This window comes from Miniopterus schreibersii, assembly GCF_964146895.1.
Source record: "Miniopterus schreibersii genome assembly, chromosome: 12".
Lineage (NCBI taxonomy): Eukaryota > Metazoa > Chordata > Mammalia > Chiroptera > Miniopteridae > Miniopterus > Miniopterus schreibersii.
The window spans coordinates 64,094,348-64,116,702 of record NC_138112.1 but is presented as its reverse complement, the minus strand read 5'-3'; the positions used below and the strand labels follow the sequence as shown (position 1 = coordinate 64,116,702).

Sequence of the window (22,355 nt, the reverse complement as noted above, 5' to 3'; positions counted from 1 at the left end):
TGGGCCAACACCTTGACTTCAGCCTTGTGGAACCAAGTAGCTGAGAAATCAGCCGAGCCTGCGAGACTTCTGACCTATAGGACTGCGAGATAATAAACGTGTGTGTTTTAAGCCACTAAGTGGTAATTTATTATGGCAGCAATAGAACACTAATACAGCAACTAATTTAAGAAGTTAGAAAAAGAACAACCAAATAAAGTCAACGAAAGCAAATGGAGGGAATCAGTAGAGTTAGAAAGAGAAAATGATTAATTAGGGGACAAACACCTGCGAGCTGGCTGAACTGTAATGAATCGTACATAACCTGGCAAGGAGTCCAAAGCGTTTCTTCAATTTCATGAGCCTCTCCTGGGCCAGTGGCCAAGGACGGGCAAGGCAATAAAGGACAAAAGGTAAATTCTTTTTTTTTTTTTTTTTTAAATATATCTTTATTGATTTCAGAGAGAGGAAAGGAGAGGGAGAGAGGGAGATAGAAACATCAATGATGAGAGAGTCATTGATCGGCTGCAGCCCACAACCCGGGCATGTGCCCTGACGGGGAATCGAACACCGATTGCCTGGATCCTAGGTCGATGCTCAACTGCTGAGCCACGTCCAGCCGGGCAATATAGTTTTTTAAAAATCGTATCCTGTACACCATTTCACCTAACGCTTAGTAATAACCCTGAGAGGCAGGTAGTAGCGTTGCTCTTAAATTTCGATACAAAAACTGAAAACAAAAGAAGAGAAAGAAAATTTCTTCTGAACCACATGGATACACAAGAGAGCCAGGGTCCAAACACACGCCTTCTGGGAGCTTCACTCTTCTGCCTCCTCCGTGGCACGCAGTGTTGTTTGACACAGAGCACGTGGGTGGGGCTGGAGGGGTGAGGGACAAGGTCTTTTTCTTTCTTCTCCTAAAAGCCTGTAGCCCGATGGGCACAAAAGTGCGTGTTCCCTCATGAGCACCTGGTAGGCGCCGGGCTGAAGGGCCAATGAAGAGGCCGTCAGGACCTGAACTCCCGGGGCTTTCCTCCCAGGGGAGGAGACAAACTGATCAAGCGCAGCCATAAGTGCTACAGGACCGTGTGACAGGAGGTAAGTTTACAGAGACCAGAGAAGGCACTTCCGAGAAGTTCACGTTAACCGGATGAATGCATGAATTTAGAAACCCACGGATGGATTCATATTTCGAGATCACTTATCTAGTTTTTGTCGGCCATTAGATTATTTTTTTTTATGGTTCTGACCCCGAGTACCCTTTGGACCTAATGCTGCCGCTGCCCAAACGCCGAGGGCCGAAGCGCTTCGTCTCCCCTCTGCTCATCTTCTGACCTTGCCGTAGCCGTCAGGGTCACGCACGCCCATTGCCACGCCCATTCTTCTGCTTCCGGGCGTTTCCGGCCTGCGCAGGCGCAAGAAAAACGGCCGTTCCTAGTGGAGGGCGCCGATCCCACTACGAAACGCATGCGCCCCTGGCCCTCAAGCCCCGCCCAGGCCCCTGCGCGGGCGCTCGAGCGCCGGCCGTTTCTCCCGGCGGGGCGGTGGGCGGGGACTGGGAGGAGAGGCGCGCGCCGCTGGGTGTGCGTGCGCGCGCGCCGCGGGCGGGCCAGTGATCCGGGACCGGCTCGGTCGCTTGGTGGCTCCGTCTGTCCGTCCGTCCGCGGGTGCCATCATGGCGGACGCGGCCAGTCAGGTGCTCCTGGGCTCCGGTCTCACCATCTTGTCCCAGCCGCTCATGTACGTGAAGGTGCTCATCCAGGTATGAGTCGTCGCCATTCCCTTCCCCGCCCGGCGCCCTTTTCGGTTGCCGCCGCCCGCGGCGCCTGAGGATCGGCTCCAGCCTTCCGGGCCTTCAGTCTCCCGAGATGCTGCTCCTCTGCTGCCCCGTCCTTCCCTCAGGAACCACTTCCACCGCCCGCCGCCCTTCCACTGCCCGCGGGCCTTCCCGGGCGCTCGCCTCCGCCAAGCGGAGAGGCCCGCTCGGTTCCCTGCAGCCAACTGCCGCCTGCCCTGCCCAGCCCAGCCCAGCCCTGCCCAGCCCTGCCCAGCCCAGCCCGCTGGCTCCTCTGAACTTGGTCTTTCCTTCCCTGAGGTTGATCTCGGCCGGTCGACACCGAGGGCTCCCCAGACCCGCCCTCTGGCCCCTCTGAAAGTAGCATTCACCTTCCCCGCCCCAAACGCAAGACACGAAATCTGTTGACATCAGAGGGGACCCAACATTTTATGAGCATTATTTTTCTTGTTGGGCTGCTGTTACTGCCGCTGTTGTGCTGGGAGATTTTAGCACCAGATACCCAGGTAAACGCGGGAGCTCCTTCAGGAGTGACATGGAAGCGGCGGAAGGACCCGCCGAGCGCCGGCCGCGGCCGCCCGCGTGGCTCCCGACCGCGGCCGTCCCACCCTTCTGAGCTGCAGAATCCGTTCAGCTGAAAGAGTTTTAGCGAGTTTAAACATACATGTTAGCTTCTAACCTGTAAAATAGTTGGTATTTTATAGTCACCGTCAAGTAGCTGATGATAAATGGTGAGGTAGTATTTTCTTTTTTATATACGTTTTTTTTTTTAACTCTCCCCCGACGATATTTTTTTCCATTGCTTTTCAGAAAGAGTGGGAGGGGGGGAGAGAGAGACATGGAAGGGTCCCTCACATCCATTGGTTGCCCAGGCCTGGGCGGGGATCCGGGGACCCTTCAGCCCAGGGGCCTAGGCTCCAACCACTGGGCGAACCGACCCAAGTGATGGTGTTTCCAGCTGCCTTGCTGAGTTTCCCTGGGATGGCAGGGAACTCACAGAGCTCACCTTGGTTGAGAGTTGACATAATTGCCTTTTGCACCGTGGCAAGGAAGGAAGCAGCTTTTAGAAGCGCGGCTGTGCTCACCATCTACCTTTCTGTCAAAAACATGCAGGGCACCGGGGAGGACCCCATTTCTTACTCTTGAGTTGATGATAATCCAGATTATGTGTTGCTGAGTTGACCTGTATGGATTCAGGTTATGTATGTGAAACGCTATTGTAAAATAAATTATTTGAACCAAGAACAAAGACTTGGATTGAAGTGTGTGCTATGTCACCCAAACCAGAACTGGCATGTCTGTAGCTAGGTAGTATCTGGAGGACGGCATTTTGCAGTAAATCTGGTATGAGCCCACTGCCCGGTGCTTTTCCAGAAGGCAGGGATTTCTAGTGACATTCACACCTCTTGCCTCAAAAACTTGAATATCCTTAACCCTAATGACACAGCCTCTACGTAGCCAAGTGTCTCAGGGGTTGCAGTGAAATCCCCAGATACGCAGTTTTTTAAATAGTTGCACAGTAACACTTTCAGGGAACTCAGTCAGGACTTAAGAATAAGAATCACAGCAGTAGAGCCCAAACCATGTCCTACAGCGTTTTCATTCTCTCAGATACTAAAAAGACTATATTGTAGAAATAAAATTATAATCATTAACTAAAATGCCCTTCATTAGGCAGTTAATGACAGTGTGCTGTTTAACATGGCCTTAGCTTGCAATTATTTCCCAAGGGAATTATCCAGCTACATCTGCATATGCCTTTTGAGTATTGTGTCTTGCTAACCAAATATGAAGTTGATAGCTTAGTCTTCTCATTTTGTCCAAATACATGAAATGTGCTAGATTTTCTTCAGAAAATATTTTTGAGCTTCCTCCATAAACATTTGCTTTCCTAATACAAAAGTTCCCTTATTCTATTTTCAGTTTCATATTGGTGTATTTCAGCTAAATGGCTTACCTTATAGAATTTGAACCAAAAGAAAACTAGGAGCCCTGCGGTGTGGCTCAGCGGTTGAGCATCAACCTATGATCCAGGAGATTGTGGTTTGATTCCCAGTCAGGGCACATGCCAGGTTGGGGGCTCCATCCCCAGTGTGGGGTGTGCAGGAGGCAGCTGATCAATGACTCTCTCATCATTGATGTTTCTCTTCCCTCTCCCTCTCCCTTCCTCTCTGAAATTGTATAAAAAGAAAGAAAACAAAACAAAACTTGGAGTTCATTGAAACCAGTCATCAGTCGACACAAAACTGACAAGGATGATGCTTCATCATTGCCTTGGAAAACATACGCTGCATTTTAACTTGTGTTAAATTTTAACCCTAATTTTATTCTTAATTCAAGACCTTGCAACCAAGGCATTCATTGGAATATTACTTAGTAGTGATATATGTATTCTCTTGTTTTCAAAGGTGGGATATGAACCTCTTCCTCCAACAGTAGGACGAAATATTTTTGGGCGGCAAGTATGTCAGCTTCCTGGTCTCTTTTGTTATGGTAAGTAAGTGTCTTTGATTTATTTAGAATTGGGTGACATTGAGGATCATGACAAGCAGGAGTTTCTGAAGGAAAATATATAGAAAGCATATTCCTTTGAAATTTCTATGTAACTATTTCCTTCAACTGGAATTTAAATCTCTGACTTGTGTTCTTAGCTCAGCACATTGCGAGCATCGATGGGAAGCGCGGCTTGTTTACAGGCTTAACTCCAAGGCTGTGTTCAGGAGTCCTCGGGACTGTGGTCCATGGTCAAGTTTTACAGGTAAGAAGAAAATCAGTTAAATCCTCCCACAGATTTAAATGATCCATAAAGCAGTTTGTTCTACTGATCAAGAGCAATTCCAAAGATATATTTATAAACCATGGCCCTTCTTCCTCTTGAAAAACATGTACATGAAATACCCATTTTTAACTCTTTCCTGGGAAGCAAAGGGAATTTGTGTGAGATGAAGTAATTGATTTTGATCTACACAACCTTCTTCCTCTGAACCAGTTGTTCTGAGCAGAAATTAAATACACTTATTTGATCTCCTGTGTAGCTGATTTTATTTCTTTGAAGAAGGAAGGAAGCTGATGGAAACATAATTCTTTCTGAAGTTATTTTCCTCTTATTCTAGAGTTAACCCCTAGTAAAATGTTTTGTTACAAATTTATTTTTAACAAAATAAACATAAAAGTCAGGATAGTGTTTATTTGTGGGGAGAGGGAGAGAAAGAGGGGCCATGCATAGGGTTCTGGGGTAATGCGAATGATTTTCCTTGACCTGGATCATGGCTATATGGATATTGCCTTTTAATTATTTATTACATTGTACATTTGTATTTTATGCACTGTTTCTATACCTATGTTATATTTGCATAAATTTGAAAGTTTGTTTTGGGGTTTTTTTTTGTTTTCTTTTTCTTTTTTTTTCTTTTTTAAAATATATCTTTATTGATTTCAGAGAGAGGAAAGGAGAGGGAGAGAGAGAGATAGAAGCATCAATGATGAGAGAGTCATTGATCAAGCCCACAACCCGGGCATGTGCCCTGACCGGGAATTGAACACCCGATTGCCTGGATCCTAGGTTGACGCTCAACCGCTGAGCCACACCTGGCCGGGGTGAAAGTTTGTTTTTTTAAAACCTCACTGAAGTGTACATCAACTGCAGGGTAGTGGTTACTTTTGGGAAGGGGGGAAGAGGTAAGGGTGGAATTCAGCTCTATCTGTGGCATTTTATTTTAAGAAGGCAAGAGATCTTAAGCAAAAAGGGCAAAATGTTAACATCTATTTTACCTTGGTGGTGGATACATAGGTGAATTACTTTCTTAATTTTTCTGTGTGTTTGAGATGTTTCACAATGTTTTTTAAAACATCAAAGTTCCTTTTATTCCTTTTTTAGTGATCCTTTTGTTTTACCAGCTTATTTTAACTTCAAATGCTAAAGCTTATAATTTTGATTGTACTGCTTTCTCAGTTGTACCAGTTACAATGTAGGTCAAACAGCATTGCCCTTTGCTCTATTTATAAAGGTATTATGAATACAAATTCTGTATCATTTAGAACAGTCCATGGGAAGGTTGTTCAGCATGAGAATGGTTGAGAATATAAACTATTGGGTTTTTTCCCTTGCATTATTCTGTCTCCTCCTGGCTCCAAGAGTGTGCTATCTATCCTCTGTGCTATAACTCAGAAAATGTTGTAGTGTATGCTAACTAAGTCTGTATAATGCTTTCAACCTATATAATGTATCAGATGTGCTCAATTCCAAATGTTTACTAACTACTTATTTAAATAGTACTCAACACAATCCTGTACTTTTTTATGCTTTAATGTTGCCCCACTTCTAATGTTTTATCATCTGATGGACAAATCATGATTTTGTTAAATAGTTGCATGATCTAATTGGCCTAGATTTTAAGTGCTTTTCAGCCTTCATTGATTTGAACTGGAGAGGTTTTCAGTCAGTTCCTCACATGGAAAGGGTTTCACCCTTCAGTTATTTTGTTATTATTTATATTCTTGTCATGCCTGTGGACTGAATTTAAAAGCATAGTTCTGGGTGGTCCATGGGTCAGAGTGATGGAGTCTTAATGGGTTTTGGTGGATTAATTACTATTTTCCAGTCACACCCTACTCTGGGCTCAGTGAAAGTGTTGCTGTTACCTAAGTGAGATTCACATACATAATTGCAGTTGTCATCTAGTCAGAGGTTTAGGTATAGACTGAGAGCAAAAGTGAAATTACTGCTTGAAACCAAGTTCCTTAAGACAAACTTGAGGTATCCAAGTATCCATTTGAATATATGTTTCACATGTAGCCAAATGAAAATAACAGGGGATTAGTATTACACTTAGTATCAAAAACAGTTTATGCAGTCGAGAAGACAGACCAATTCAGGGTTGATGCAACTGTTAACTTTTATAAGAAAGAGTTCTGTATATCTGAACAAGAGTTAAATTGAAATCTGTTTAGAATAATGTAGAAGAGACAGGTAAAAAATTTTATTAATCGAGTAAAAAGCAAAGTCTAGAAATGAGTGACAATTTTTTAACATGCCTGAAACTATTAGAATTAATTCTAGTCAAAGACCTCTAATTTGACCAAAAACCACTATTTTGTTTAATCTTGATCTTTGTTCTCTTGCCTCTGATCTTTTAATACATAATTCTTTTTACAAGAGAAAGTGTTGTCTATTTTTTTCATCTGGTGTGACTAGGAGCTTAATTATCTGACTCTTTAATTTCACCTAGCCCATCTTTTATTTATGAAATATCCCACAAATAATATTTCCTCTTTCAGTGTAGACTGAGCTCCATTGGTATTCATCTTCTCTTCTCTGGTAGGAGAAAAAAATCTTTCTTGCTTCTTTTGGAAAGAGATACAGAAGACAATGTGAGGCGATTTCAGCTATTCAGACTTAGCACCAGTTCTCTGTTCTTTTGTACAATGAAGAAAAGAGTCTTGCCCTAGTTTGGTATTGGTCCTACTTTTCTCCATGAAAAAGCCAGGAGGTTTTTTCCATAGCCTTAGCCCTAGGCTATGTTTTTAACCAATTTGTTTTCTGCTAAATGTATGTTTAGTAAATGATGTTCTTGGATTTTTGTTTTGTTTTTTCTCCTTTTAGATTAGAGTTTTCATGAGCATTAGCTTGTCCCTTCAGCTGACCAGTATGTTAAACTTAGCAATAAAATGGCCTTAGAGATACTTACTTACAATCTACTAGTTAAAATTAGAAGTTAATTGGAGATATCAACTGTTTTGCTTTCTACCAATAGAGTTTTCATTTTATGTCCTCTCTCAATGACATTGTGATTGCCCTAATCACCCTTTCTTTCCTTTTCTCTTCCTCTGCAGCGTTACCAGGAGAGTGACAAGGCTGAGGTATGTTGAAGCTGATTTGTATGCATGGGCCCATTTCCCTTGCAAGTTACTGCTCTTTGGTTCTCTTTAGGAAAAGGGACAAGCAGTCAGTCTCCCTTTCATCTCAGTGAGTGTTGGCATACAGGGTGGCCTCCTGTTTGAACAGTTCTATTTAAAACCATCAAGATATGTCTTTTGTTTGGTTTCCAGGAGTTAGGACCTGGAAATGTACCAAAAGAAGAAGTCTCATCTTCCTTCGACCGAGTTATCAAGGAGGTAAGAGATGAGTTATGTCCTATGCTATTTCCCTAAATCAGAGGATGTTTAGTGGGCACTTGTAGAATCAGGATCAGGCCTGTATGTGCAGTGTCTGTTCCAAATGAAATTAACCCTTCGCCCGGCCGAGCATGGCTCAGCGGTTGAGCATCGACCTAGGATCCAAGCGATCGGGGTTCGATTCCCGGTTAGGGCACATGCCTGGGTTTCAGGCTCAATCCTCGGTCGGGGGCGTGCAGGAGGCAGCCGATCAATGACTCTCTCATCATTGATGTTTCTGTCTCTCTCTCCCTCTCCTTTCCTCTCTCTGAAACCAATAAGATATATTAAAAAAAGAAAGAAAGAAATTAACCCTTCAATATGATTTGGGCTTTGCTATATGTATAACAGAGAGAGAGGAAAAGCATTGCTTGCTCTTCAGCATAGATGCATTTCAAGGAAACTAATTTTGCCCACTCATTTCATTTTTAAAACTGAAGGAATTTCTACTAAGAGTTGAAATTCTCTGGTACAAAAGTGTTAAAGTAGTGGCCAGACCCTTTGTGTGTTGGACATTATATATCCAGAAATACTTTTACAGCATTGTTCTGACCTCGGAAGATTCCTCATCACCCATTTCCCACTCCCAAACTTCCATTGGAGTTTATTTCATTCCTGACTTAATATTTATGGCTTTCAGACTACTCTTTTATTTCTTAGTCTTTACGTTGTCTAATTGTCTTTAGTGAGGTCACAGTTTTCTAGTAAATGCTGCCATCTAAAATATATATGTTCCAAAACAAACCTTACTATGGGTCTAGACGTCAGATGAATCAACTTCATTTTCCATAATTTACATGATGTGTATTAATGGGCATTTTGTCTTTTCTTAACTTTAGTTGGCCCATCGTGTCCCATAGGCTCTTTTCACCCACTGGAATAGGGTGAGGAATGTCTTAACTTAGCAACTGATGGTAATGTTTACATGCAGAAATGAGCGACAGACCTACCTCCAAGTATTGTAACTTCGTTTTCTTCACCACCTTTATAGCATCTTGTAAAGAGAAGGGTAAACTAGGGTAAATGTAGCAGCTCCAAGCTATGACAGGGTTATAGGGCTGTGGTCAGAAAGCAAAGTCCTGTTCTCCCAGAGATGCTGGCACAGATTAAATGGAGCCTGGCTTTTGTCCAGCGTAGGTGTCAGAGTCTCTGAAAGCACACACAGTGAGAGCAGCTTAGTAATCTGAATATAGCCCTCATACTTCTATTCCAGCCCAGGTGACTGTTTGCTGGTGACCCTCCCTGTTTCTTTGGCTTTGTTTTTCTTATCTGTAAAATTGAGAAGATAACAAACCTTTGCAGAGAAATTTTGAGCAGTAACTATAACAACATTGAAATCCACAAGTGAAAGGTATGATACAGTGACAGTGTGTTATACTGTGTGCATCCAAGCTGCTTGCTCTTCCTGACTCTAGGGCAGGAGCGCCGGTTGCTCACTTTCTTTTTCTACGATGTCCACCCATGTAACTTCTCACAGGAGTGAGTGTCATTTATTTAGATTTCAGAAGTGTGTGTTGATTGTTTCTAGACAACTCGGGAGATGATGGCTCGTTCTGCTGCTACCCTCATCACACATCCCTTCCACGGTATGTTCGCAGTTGACAACTAAAATCTGATTTCTTCTCTTTCTTCTGTAACGTGATCTCTCCTGACCACTTAGATGGTTGACATGGGGGTTCAGTAAAGTGCCTTTCCTGCATGTTTTTTTTTGCTTCATGTTTTGGCTTTTTAACCAGTTTATCCAGAAAGCAACGTGTCTTTAGGTAGAAAACCTCTGTGTGTGTTTTTTCAGGGCTATCAAAATTTATCTCAGTATAGTTTAAAAATCTTTTCTCTGTGTTCTGTAGTGATCACTCTGAGATCCATGGTACAGTTCATTGGACGAGAATCCAAGTACTGGTAGGTGTTTTTGTTTCCAAGTATTCAAGGGGATCTGTTGAAGCCAAACTAGTAGGATACAAGTGCTTTACATTGTTGTGCTGCCTTAGAGTGTACAGGACAATTCATACATCTCATCATGTGATCTGCATAAAAACTGGTAAATAGAAGAAAACGGCCCCATCAGATTTAGGAGCCTACCTGGGATCTTAGAATAAGTTACAGAGCCACTGAAACCAAAATTCATACTGGCTCCATGTGACTGCATCCTTAGTAGCATCTCCACTTCTGTGTCCAAACTCAGCTGCCTCTGCAGAGCGAGGGTAGTAGATGAGGGTGGGAGGGGGGCATAGATTTGACCTTGTTAAAAGTGATAATTGAACATTTTTTTAAAATAACTTCAAAATAAACTTAATATCCTTCCTTTGTACCTAGTGGACTTTGTGACTCCATAGTAACCATCTATCGAGAAGAAGGCATACTAGGATTTTTTGCGTGAGTAAATTGCTGATGTGTGTGTGATTTTTGTAAGTAGGAAGCTTTCATGAAAGTGAAGACGTGACTCTTAATATCGCCCTTGAGGAAAATGCACTCTCTGTGTTCATGTCACGTTAAGCTTTACTTAGACGCTGTTGGCCTGAATTATCTTGTAGAGATCCCAGACTTTGCTTCTGGACATGTAAAACATTTGAAATGAGGGCTTTGGGGTGTGTGTATTTTTAACAAATAAATACCAAGTTTCTACCTTTATGTTTCCAATATGTACCGTTGATAAAATAAGGAAAATTAATTTGTGAAAAACGGAGAAATCATCTAACATGTAGCTTCCTTATCCTGAGAGAATACATTTTTGCAAGACGGTATCAGTTCCCTTGAATTTACTTTGGAAGAACTTAAGACTACTACTCTTGCCCGACCGGGCATGGCTCAGCTGTTGAGCGTGGACCTAGGATCCAGGTGATCGGGGTTCGATTCCCAGTCAGGGCATATGCCCAGTTGCGGGTTTGATCAATGACTCTCTCATCATTGATGTTTCTATCTCTCTCTCTCTCTCCCTCTCCCTTCCTCTCTCTCAAATCAATAAAGATATATTAAAAAAAAAAAAAAAGACTGCTATCCTCATTTTTTTAATTAATAGTAAAAACTGCATTATTAAGTAAATGGTCCTTTTTCATTTTAAAGTGTTTCTACATAGTTGATTTTTTTTTTTTTTTTTAATCCTCACCGGAGGATATTTATTCCATTGCTTTTCAGAGAGGGTGGAAGGAAGAGAGAGAGAGAGGAACATCAATGAGAGAGAGACACACGTAGATTGGTTGCCTCCCACACGCACCCTGAAATAGGACCAGGGATGGAGCCTGCAACCGAGGTACATGCCCTTGGCCGGAATCGAACCCGGACCCTTCAGTCCACAGGCCAACGCTGTAACCACTGAGAAAACTGGCCAGGGCTACATAATTGATTTTATTCATGTATCATAAATACTCTGGGAGATGGGCAGAACAGCCATTATTATTCTCATTTTAGAAATTTTTAAAAAATGGATGCTCTGGGAAGTTTATTTGCTGCTGGTCATCTAGCTCATGTGATGGAAGTGGCATTTGAACCCTGATCCTCAGTCTGTGGGGTAATGTTTATCCCACTACCCCATGCTGGCTCACTCAGATCACTGAGACTCTCAAAACATGGGGTTTTTTTATGTCTCTCACCTATATGTGTTTGGACCTCTCTCATCTTGTAATTTTTCTCATCTTTTGCCCTGCCAAATTTTAATATCAGATATAATTTAGCAAAACCCATATTTAAGTCTCTTTTCCAAAGTAGGCAAAATTTTGGCCCTCCTGCTTGTAGTTAATAGTAAGGTGAGCCATTGGCCATAGCTTAGAGGAGTATAACTGACCTGCATTTTAAAAATAGGAGTGAAAGTCATTAGAGATTAGCCTCAAGTACAATTGTATCAACTAGAATGAACTAGTTATGAGGGCTAGGTTCTGGAATTTGATGTCTTTTTAATTCTCTGGAATGTTTTTAAATCTCTGGTTATTTGGGAAGTGTTTGGATTATCTTTTTACTGGTCACATTTCTTGATTCTTATTTTTATTGTTTCTTCATGTAGGGGTCTTATTCCTCGCCTCCTAGGTGACATCATTTCTTTGTGGCTCTGTAACTCACTGGCCTACCTCGTCAATACCTATGCACTGGACAGTGGGGTAAGTTGTGACCTTGATAAGATGTGCTGGTGCTGACTTTATTGTATTCACCCAGCAGCTAGTTTAGCTTTAGAAAGTATGATGGCTGCCTGGCTGGGCATGGCTCAGTGGTTGAGCATCCGACGTAGGATCCAGGAGATCTCGGTTCGATTCCCGATCAGGGCACATGCCCGGGTTGTGGGCTCTATCCTCAGATGGGGAAGTGCAGTGTTTCTATCTCTCTCTCTCCCTCTCCCTTTCTCTCTCTTGAAATCAATAAAGATATATTTTTAAAAAACAAAACAAAACAAAATGGTATGATGGCAGTTTGTTATGTGCCAGAATCATCATCATATAGTTGAACATCAGTCAAGTTTTCAAAGGCTAATGGGATGACCTATATTGTGTACCATGAGAGATGCACCTAAAAAGTCCTAGGTGTGGCAGAGTAAGCCCAAGAGATCTATCCCTGTCTCTGCTGCAAGGAGTATATTCAGTGTGTTTCATCTATTCTGAAGTGTTGAGGAGACTCCTGTTTTGGGCTTTCTAGAAACCTCAGCCTGGGAGGTTTGGGGAATCAGCCTTTCCTAGAAGTAATGTTTCCTCCGCCTCAGCAGTTGTGGGCCTCTTTGTACTCAGCCAGCCCTGCAGCATGGTGGAAAATAGAACACACCCAGGGGTAGGACTGAGTCCGTGTTGTAAGCTTCTTGAGTACGGAGACTGATCTCCAAAGCATTTGGGGCACAGCTGGGTGTGCATAGAGTTGGTGACTTGTCTCTTGGGTATACCATAAATGTAGTAGTTTCTAGGACATGGGAAAGGTTACCAATCTCATTTTCTTTTGAAATCCTCAGGCTGTTACACTCGTTCCTAATTCATCTTATAAATTCATCTAGTATGAATTTGTTAATGTTGAATCAAGTGGATCATTTTGACCACTGTCTTTTTATGCTCATAAATCAGTATTTTATGTTTTTATCCTCAAAATTAATTTTCAAGCTGTCAGAGAAACTGATAATGTAGAGAGAACATATTGATATGGTTGGGACAACTAGCTGTTAATATCAGATTGTTTTTCTTACTCATTCTAATAAAGGCTTCCTTCCTATTATAGGTTTCCACCATGAATGAAATGAAGAGTTATTCCCAAGCCGTCACAGGAGTGAGTTGTTGTTTTTAAAGCCTTTCAACCTTCTAGGAATTGTTTGGTTTTCTTTTAAATTTGGCCTGTATTATCACTGCTTTAAAGCAACCAGGTGTTTCCCAGGAAAGTCGGACTTGTTAGTGTTTGTCAGAGGTAAGACTAGCCCAGAGTTCCTGCAGCACAGTACCAGTGATAACAAGCCCACGTAGTTTGTTGTTCAGCGTTCAGGAGGGGGATGTGGGCACTTCTCATCACAGCTCATTCCCGGGTTCTCGGGCCTGCTTCTCCCTGCAGCCCATGGATCCTGCCGTGGAAAATGGTACCTTCTTTAGTCATATGGAGCCTTCCAGTAGTTGATCTCTAAAGTGATCTCTAAAATGGTTTCTGTTGTCTTTAGACGGCTGCTCATGTTTTCTTATTTTCCTCAGGGGTGTTTTGAAATTGTATTTAGTTATATTTGCTTTTAAATATTGTAGTTCAGTTTTATTTCAATGAGGACTGAATCACAGAATAAGAGAATTATTCTGGCCTTTAGTTAAAATGTTAGCTGTAGTGATATATTAAGAGAGGGAAGCATCTTCAGGTTGAAAAATGTATAATTTAATCTTTTCTGGGATACTGAAAAAGCAAAACCAGTGTTGGAGTATTTGGCCACAGTGATGCTAGGACTTTAAGGGAGAAGAAAGAAGACTGATGACCTAATAACTTCGCTGTCTTTTTACTGTTTTACAGTTTTTTGCCAGTATGTTGACCTATCCCTTTGTGCTTGTCTCTAACCTCATGGCTGTCAACAACTGCGGGTGAGCGTTCTGCATCTCTTCTCCTGACAGTTGGCTGCCGCGTGCTTGACAGGCAGGGCAGGCCTGGTAGAATGTGGGGGAGGAGAGGAAGGTGGTGCCCTGACTAGATTTCCTCATTTTTCTCCCTCTGTGCCCTGAATGCCAGCAGTGGCATTAATTTATATTTCACCTCATAGCCTATTTTGGAGTAGGGGAAGACATAAATAAATTTCTCAAGTGTTTATAAATAATATGCACTTGCCATATAGGCCTTATTCTGAAAAGGACAGAATTATCAAATTATTCTATTTTTACATCTTTCCTTTATTTTAAATCTTGCAGAGTCAGGAAGGGAGAGGGGGAGAGAGATAGAAACATCAATCGGCCGCCTCCTGCACAGCACCAACGGGGGTTCGAGCCCAAACCCTGGGCATATGCCCTGACTGAGAATCGAACCATGACCTCCTGGTCCATGGGACGATGCCCAACCAACTGAGCCACACCTACCAGACTCTCCTCTTTTTCTTGAAAGTTACAAAAGGTATATCAGGGATTGAATGACAACCTATACCTGTTTTTCCTAGGGGCTTTATGGAGAAAGTGAGTTTTAAAGAAAGGAAAATAGGGAATTTGGTCCATGGAAAGTTTCTTAACCTTTCAGTGTATTGGTCAGGAAGGGTAGGCATGGTGTGGTGCTGGACACCATTGGGTCCCAGCTTCTAGATGCCAAATGACCATACCAAGTTGGACAGGTTTCGCCTCTCCAGAAGAACTCTGTTCCAATACAGTCCCTAGTACAATATACCATCAGACATCCATGTCATTGTTTTCAAACAAGATATCAACTAGAAAGCTGTGTGGAGTTTCGAGCACAGTTGCCATATTTCGTATCATGTCACGTTCTGTTTGTTTTGTGGTTGTAGAGCAGCTGCCGTATTTTAGCCCAGAGCATACTTGAAGGATGAGTTAAATGTGTTACTATTCCTTATAATTTTTGGAGAGAAAGTGATTATACCTGAGTAAGAGCATGTAGTCACCACTCTTTATATCCATTGTCCTATTTAGAAGCTTATAAACACCACTTAGTTCTTAAATCCCCTTTTCCCACTCTTTAATCACATAATCACTGTGATCTAGAATTTCATATGTCCACAAATTAAAAACTTAGATGTTTTAGAAAATAGGTAACTGACTAAAGTTTCTATTTGTTGATTCAAAACCTAAATATAAGGGAGGGAAATTTATTAGATCTAAAATTGCCTCTCAGGGAAACTTCTAGGCAGGAGAATATTTTGACAGATTTACTGGACTCTTGAGAGAAAGTTTTATAAATGTTAACTTGAGTGGCTCCTTTCTTTTCCTATTTCAGGCTTGCTGGTGGGTGCCCTCCTTACTCTCCAGTATATTGTTCTTGGATAGACTGCTGGAGCATGCTACAAAAAGAGGTACTTCTCTCATTCTCTCTCCCTCTCTTGCCTCCCCCCCCAATATATTTTACTTTTTGTTTTTGTTTGTTCTCTTAAATAATGTCTCTGGAATCCCAAGTTAATTCTTGTAGCTTACCTTTTAGCTACCAAATGCTGTGCCCTTTACAGTGCTCCATAGGTCATCTGGCGTAGTAGTAAATGTGCTGTTCAGAACTCATCAGCAGGGGTAATGAAGAAGCAGAAATCCCTAGATGTGTCCGGATGCCGTTTGAATGATCACTTGCAAACTACAAATAGGCTCTGGGTAGATGCTTATTCTGGTTGTGAAAATGATGGCCTTGGTTTCAGATTTTTTTTCCTCCAACTTCACCTTTTTGTAACTTCTCAGAATCTCCTTATGTATTCAAGTCTTTTCTTACAGTGTGGTAGAGAGGAAACTGAGAAATAGAAGTTGTTTATGACATTATTTGTTCACAATGATGTCGATAGAGCTGGTCTCTTACTTGTAGTCTTAGTCCCAGTTTTGTCGTAGTCATTTAGTTATGTCTCCTAGAAACATGTTAGTGGATGATTTTGTTCAGACTCCAACTTATTGTTTGTTATTGCTGTGAGATATATCATCTGCAGCCAAAAATTCCTGATCAGTCTCTGCAAAGCTTTATTAGGAAACAAAATAATGGATGGCTGTGTGCTAAATTTAACACAGGATCACTTAAAATGGCCATCAGTTTAAAACTGTTTTTGAATGGGAAGCACTTTTTTTTTTTTTTAATCCTCACCAAGGATACGGTTTTTTTTAGAGAGGAAGAGAGAGAAAAACATCGATGTGTGAGAGAAACATTGATTGGTTGTCTTCCATACGTGTCCCCACTGGGGTTCAAACCAGCAACCTAGGTATGTGCCCTGACCAGGAATCAAACCTGCAACCTTTCAGTGCACAGGATGATGCTCCAACCAACTGAGCCACACTGGCCAGGGCAAGTGGGAAGCACTTTTTATAGGATTGTAGAAGAAAGTATATGAAGAAGCTCTTTGTTGCACTAGTGACACATATGACAAAAGCCTTTGTTCACAGAGCTCAGGTTTCCCCAGCCTGAAGTCAAATGAAAAGACCTAAGTGCTACTGTGGTTGCTTTTGCTCAGCGTGCATGCCCAACAAGCCCCTCCGTGAATTCAGGTCAGAACTTGAGCCTGCAACTGGGGCATGTGCCCTGACCAGGAATTGAACCATGACCTCAAGCTTCATGGGTCGTCGCTCAATCCACTGAGCCACACTGGCCGAGCAAGCTAGAACTCTTGAATGACTTTCATACAGACCTAACATGAACATACTGGGTTTCATTCTGAGTTTTACACTGTTTTGGACAATCTCCTACTGTTATCCCAATTTAAAAGGAAAGGTGGCCCTTCTTTCCCTACTTTCTAACCAACCCCCTTCTATAATAAGAAGGCAGATAGGAAATGTATTAGGGTATCAGATACCTTACCTAGGGAACAGTTGATCCTATAAGTGCTTAAGACAATACAGATCTTGATAGGAAATTTGCTGCGTATCAAGCATCATGCTAAGAGCTTCCCACACGTCAGCTCAGGTAATCCTCAAAATAATCATATGAGGCAGGTACCATTTTTTGTCATCCCACTTTACATATGAAGAAACTGGGATTTTGAACAGTTTAACACCAATTACGTAACTCAAGGTTATACAGCCTGTATTTGGGAGAGCAGAATCTATGTGCAGGCTGTCTAAACCTCAGAGTCTACTCAGTCAGGCTCACACATTATTACTTTAACTGTAAGATTCTATAAGTACTCCCTAGAGACCTGACCATTCCATTAAAAAATAAAAGTTAGCACTCACTGGGTGTTAGGACTGTTCTCAGCACTCTGTATATATTGATTCATTTCATAGCCCAGTTAGCAAGTGGCAGAGCCAGAATCCAAACTGGAAATTTTGTCTAAATAAATGTTTGCCTTATCCATGTGGCAAAATTGTAGTTAGTTCCACAAAAACTCAGCGTGAGTCAGAGAGTACAGATTGCTACTCTGAGTGATACTCCCAGTTTTGTCCTAGCCGTTTAAGTTTCCTCTCCCAGAAACATGCCCAGTGGGATCTCTACTGATTTGAACTGGCTGATCTCATCTTCACACTAGACTTTATTTGTATTTATTTTTTTTCCAGGGAAATATGAGCCGAGGAAATAGCTTGTTTTTCCGGAAGGTCCCCTTTGGGAAGACATATTGTTGTGACCTGAGAATGTTAATTTGAAGATGTGGGACAGGGACAGTGACATTTCTATAGTCCCAGATGCACAGAATTATGGGAGAGAATGTTGATTACTATACAGTATGGCACGCTTTTTTAATAATCATTTGATCTTGGGAAAATGGAGGTGTTTGGTGTCTGCTTTTTTTGTTCTTTTTCCCAGCACAGCATAATTTACCTCTAATATTCCCCCTTTAGTTATTATCAAATGGGACAATTTTGCTCCAGACTCTTTATTTTACTTAAACAGAAAAGTTGCATTTTCCTCAAGGTTGTCATGTGATTTGAGTCATAATTCAAAGCATTGTAAAATGAAGAGTATAGTCCCCAGAAGAAGTAATTCTATAAAACTTAGGAATAGTAAGGCAGACTGAGTGGGAGGTCAAGAATGACCTTTTCTTTAGTAGAACCTGAAAACTCAGCAGCACCCACCAGAACCTGCTTCCCATTGTGTGCTTCTAAGCATTTTTTATTAACCCTATCTCATACTCCATAAAAAAGGACAATCCATTGATAAATCACCCTAGAATATCTCTACATGAGGCATCCACACCTTCAGTCTGTTACTGCAAAGTAATAAATTGTTGCCAACAACAGAAAAAAACACAATTATAGAGAATAAGAATTCGGAAAGAGAGCATAATGGCTTTTTCTCCCCCCAAAAGAAATTATTCTTGTCATTTAAAATATGAAAAGCAAATATTGTAGCAGTAGCCCCTTCTCTAAAAGCTAAGTCGTTGCCAGTCCCTAAGTGACATCATTACACACTTCTAATTGTATACACTCTTGTTCAGTTTTTGTTCTGTTTTCTTTTTGTTGTTGCAGAAGGTGAGTAGTTTGTCTTTCATTCCTGTGACACCCTTGGCAAGTGTGCTTGTAACTTCCTATCAGATGATGCAGTCCACAGGGTTCTTAGGATATTGATCACCTCGCATGTCATACCCTCGTTAGGCACGTTAACGAGCATTTGCAGAGGGAAAAAAATCACTTTAGAAGGCAATGAATTTCAACTCGAGCATAAAGCTTCTATCTACTCAGGACTTTTAAAAACAGGTTAAAACGCTCTAAGATGAGAAAGTATATGGTTTCACTTATTTAAGTAATCCGCTAGGATGTTGCCAAATGAGTAAGCACTTAATTTGCTGCTTCTCAGACTTCTCTATCAAAGCAGCAGCCCCCATGATAGCCGAGTGAGCATGCAGGGGTCTCCTTCCTCCCCCAGGGTTTAGGAATACAGCCTGAAACTCATGAGCAGCTTACCTTGAAATGTTGTTGATGTCTCTTTCTTTGTCTGAAAAAGTAATGTAAATTTTATATTCTATTCAATATTATATGCATTTGTTTTAATATAAAAATGTTTTGCATTACCCGTCTTTTCCCCCCCAAAAAAATCTTCAAGTAAAGATGATCTAGGAAAATGTGCCATGTTTATTATCCTGTGGCTTCTGTGCTCATACACGCCTGCCTATTCCTAGTTGAGTTTGACTGTGAGGACCAGTCTACCACCAGAGGGCGCCAAGGCTTTGATTTTTGTCTGTGCTGCTAAAAAATTTCACCAAGGCCTGGAAATGTTCCAAATACTAGTTCAGTCAGTCTAACTGCGTCCAAGTGATAGGTCCAATAAGGGCACTATTCCTGTGTTCCTCCATAAAATTTAATAGGCTATTAATATCAAAAGTCTGAACTTTATTCAGGGGCTCGTAAATTCAAGTAGGTACTTTTAAGATACACATGTAAAAATAATGAACTCTCTCATGGAGTAAATAATAGAGACTGAGATAACGATTATCTAGTAAACTGCACCTGTGAAACTGGGCGAGTGCTTTGCCTTGGCAGTGCTGAGCTAAAGTGCCAGGAAATATCCACCCTTGGGAGTGTGATGGTCACTGAAGCCTTGATTGAAGAATGTGAAGTTTCTTGGGACTTTTGGGGTGGTTGTAAAAATACCAGGGTATAAAAGCAACCTTAGGATGAAATAAACTTTAAACATAATCCTACATTCCAGTTTCTTACTGTTCCCTGAATATACCTTGGCTTCGTTATGATCTCTTACTTTAGAAGTGTCCTCTTTTCCCTTCCCATTGACATCTGTCCTCTATGTAAGATTCAGTTCTTATACCATCTCTTTGTGAAGCCTCTCATTCATAATCCTCCCAGCCAGAGGAAGTCTTTGCCTTCAAGCTCCCCTCCCCTAAATTCTGTAATTACAGTACAAATTGAACCGACAAAATGGAAACTACATTGAAAACCAAGTTTAAGGCTTACCCAGCAGTGGCATTACTTCTCGCTGATTTGAAAATCTGTGAACAAAATTGCATTTAGCCCTTTTAAACAAGCCCACTAAAACACTGGGCTTTATAGAAAAACTAGCTGGTCAAGCAGCAGTACATGCAGTTGGGCAATCTAAGGTGCAATGGCAGGAGCAAGAAGAGAGAGAGGCTTTGGAAAGTAATGACTGCCAAGCCTGTCATGTAAGTTTTAATTCTCATGATCTTTGGTAAAAATAAAGAAAATGAGATTCAGATGCAGTTACTCATTCAAAACTGCAGAGCAGGTTTCAGAGCTGGATTCAAACCCGAGTTTCAAATGGAAGACATATTTATTGCTTCCTGACAGCTGTGAAATGCTGAGAAAAAGCAGCCAATGAACTGAGCGGTAAGTCAGTCATCCATCTGAGGAAAAAGACCCAGCCTCCTAGTGGAGGCAGTGAACTGAAGAACAGCCTCCCCCAGGACAGAGCAGAATGGTCTTAAATCAGGAAATACAAAGTTCTTGCCTCTCCGGAATGATAAGTAGGTGAAGCAACTGAAAATAGAAATGATCGCATGACTTCCAGACTGTGATGATGGTTGATGCAGCTGGAGAGCGAAGTTCTTGTGCTACAAAGATTTACTCCTAGGAGTCCCGTCAGTCTGTTTTATTTGGATTTCTACCACAGTTGAAGGATAGCATTTCTTGAAAGTGATCTACGTGTCAGCTCCTCTGATGGATTCTTCTAAAACAGCCTTGCATGTTAGATGGCTTCATTCGGGCTGCCTTTGTAAGTGCCGCAGTAACATATCTTTTTAAAATATAGACAAAGATAGGTATTTTATCTCCTTTGCAGAGATTTTTAGGGTACCTAAGGATGTCACATGTGACGTCTCATTTCCCCACCTCTGTTGACCCTTCTTCTTACTGTCTCTTCATACTTGAGAGTCAGAACCTTGTATTCTTACACTCTGACTTTTGTCTTAGGAGGAAAGTTGCAAATGAAAGGTTCTTTGCCACCAACATTCTTCTTTTCAGGAGAGTATCTTTGAAGGTAACTGCTTAGTTTTCTAAAGCAACTGAGTGTTTTCCTTCTAACAAACTTTGTCCATAAGAATCAGCTTCCTCATCTGTTTGTTGCCTAAAGAGATGTCTTGGGGAGGCTCCCACATGCTGTATTGGTCTGCCATAATTCGTAGGCATGAGATGACATCTTGAAAAGCCCATTTTGCCTTGCTCTCATAGTGGATTCCTCTGCAACCCACGTCCAAATCTCCTACGTGGGACCAAACAAGCAAATTTTGTATTAAAACCACAATTGTTTACCCAACTTACTGCAACCCTGAAAAATAATGTTTTCAAGTAGATTCAGATCAGTATCACACTCCAAAACATGGCTGGAGAACAGTGCTTTAGAGAACGTCAAGGGAAAGGGGGAGAAATAGAAACGTGACCTGGACTTGCTATCCAAGGCGCACCAGCTTCCTGAGAGGAGAGCAAATACTGAAACGAGCCCTGTCCCTCCCAAAGTCTCCGTGATGGCAGTGGGTGAGAGGAAGTTTTCTACACCAACTTCTGCTCACTATGGCAGCCAGAAGGAGGACTGTTCTCTGGTCGTGCCACATTTCCACGGAAAATCTACTCAGTATTGCAGCTTATTTCCAAACAGACTAGTGTAAGGAGCCAGAGGGTAAATAAGGGCAAGAAGCAGAACTGTACCTAGTTGCTGTCTATCCAGCCTGAGGCCCTGCCCTCCTGGCAGCACAAAGACTGGTGAGAATGTCCCTGTGGCTGGAGACAAAGGAGCCTGAAATGGAAACAGCCGCACCTCACTTCAGACTGCTCCCTCCCACTGGAACTCAGGACATGTGCCTTTCCTCCCCCCTAAGGGACCCGCGTTTAGAGTTAATAAGTGCAGCCCTCAGTTATTAATGTGTAGCCTGTGCAAAGTGTGGTAGGGGAGGGTGCACGAGTGTGCAATAAATCCCTGTCACCCATGGTGCTTCCTGTGCACTGAGGGAGGGATGCAGTGTGACAAGAACAAAAACGAGACGTGGGGGGAGGAGTAAATGGAACCATACGTAGAACAACAGGCTGGTACACTGAACGGGGACAGGCACTGAGTCCCGGAAACACTTGCTGTGGTGACTGTCATCCAGTATGTGCCAGGAGGTGCTGAAACCAAGCACCTTGGGGTCCACAGAAGGACAGCTCACATCCTGTTAGGAGGACTTGGAGAAGACTTCAGGAAGGACAGTGAGGGTGCTGGGAGGCAGGATGGCAGATGGGAACCATTTCCAGCCCTGTCACTTAGCAGCTGCGAAGTCTTGGGCAAGCTCCTCATCTCTAAATGAGAGCAGTCCTCTTACTGGAGTATCGGGTTCGGTACAGTGCCTGAGAAAATACTCGGGATGTGGTGGCCATTACTATCGGAGTTAGAAGGGGAGAGGGCACTTGACAAGTTTGGAGAATATGGGCAGTCATGGACCTGGACG

The 22,355-nt window shown here is 42.1% G+C and overlaps 1 protein-coding gene across 2 annotated transcripts; it reads left to right on the top strand.

Annotated features, from left to right (window-relative positions):
* The first annotated feature begins 1,405 nt into the window (after window positions 1-1,405).
* Window positions 1,406-17,736, top strand: MTCH2 (mitochondrial carrier 2). Of its 2 annotated transcripts, none has more exons than XM_081154620.1 (13): window positions 1,406-1,741; window positions 4,183-4,267; window positions 4,426-4,532; window positions 7,607-7,633; window positions 7,823-7,888; window positions 9,456-9,513; window positions 9,775-9,826; window positions 10,241-10,300; window positions 11,922-12,015; window positions 13,109-13,156; window positions 13,871-13,938; window positions 15,287-15,362; window positions 17,527-17,736. In XM_081154620.1, the coding sequence occupies exons 1-13, from the start codon at window positions 1,655-1,657 to the stop codon at window positions 17,611-17,613; spliced, it is 915 nt and encodes a 304-aa protein (XP_081010746.1). In that variant the 5' UTR covers window positions 1,406-1,654; the 3' UTR covers window positions 17,614-17,736. The 2 variants fall into 2 exon arrangements, with proteins under 2 accessions (XP_081010746.1, XP_081010747.1); XM_081154621.1 differs by having other exon boundaries at window positions 1,463-1,719.
* The last annotated feature ends 4,619 nt before the right edge of the window (window positions 17,737-22,355 follow it).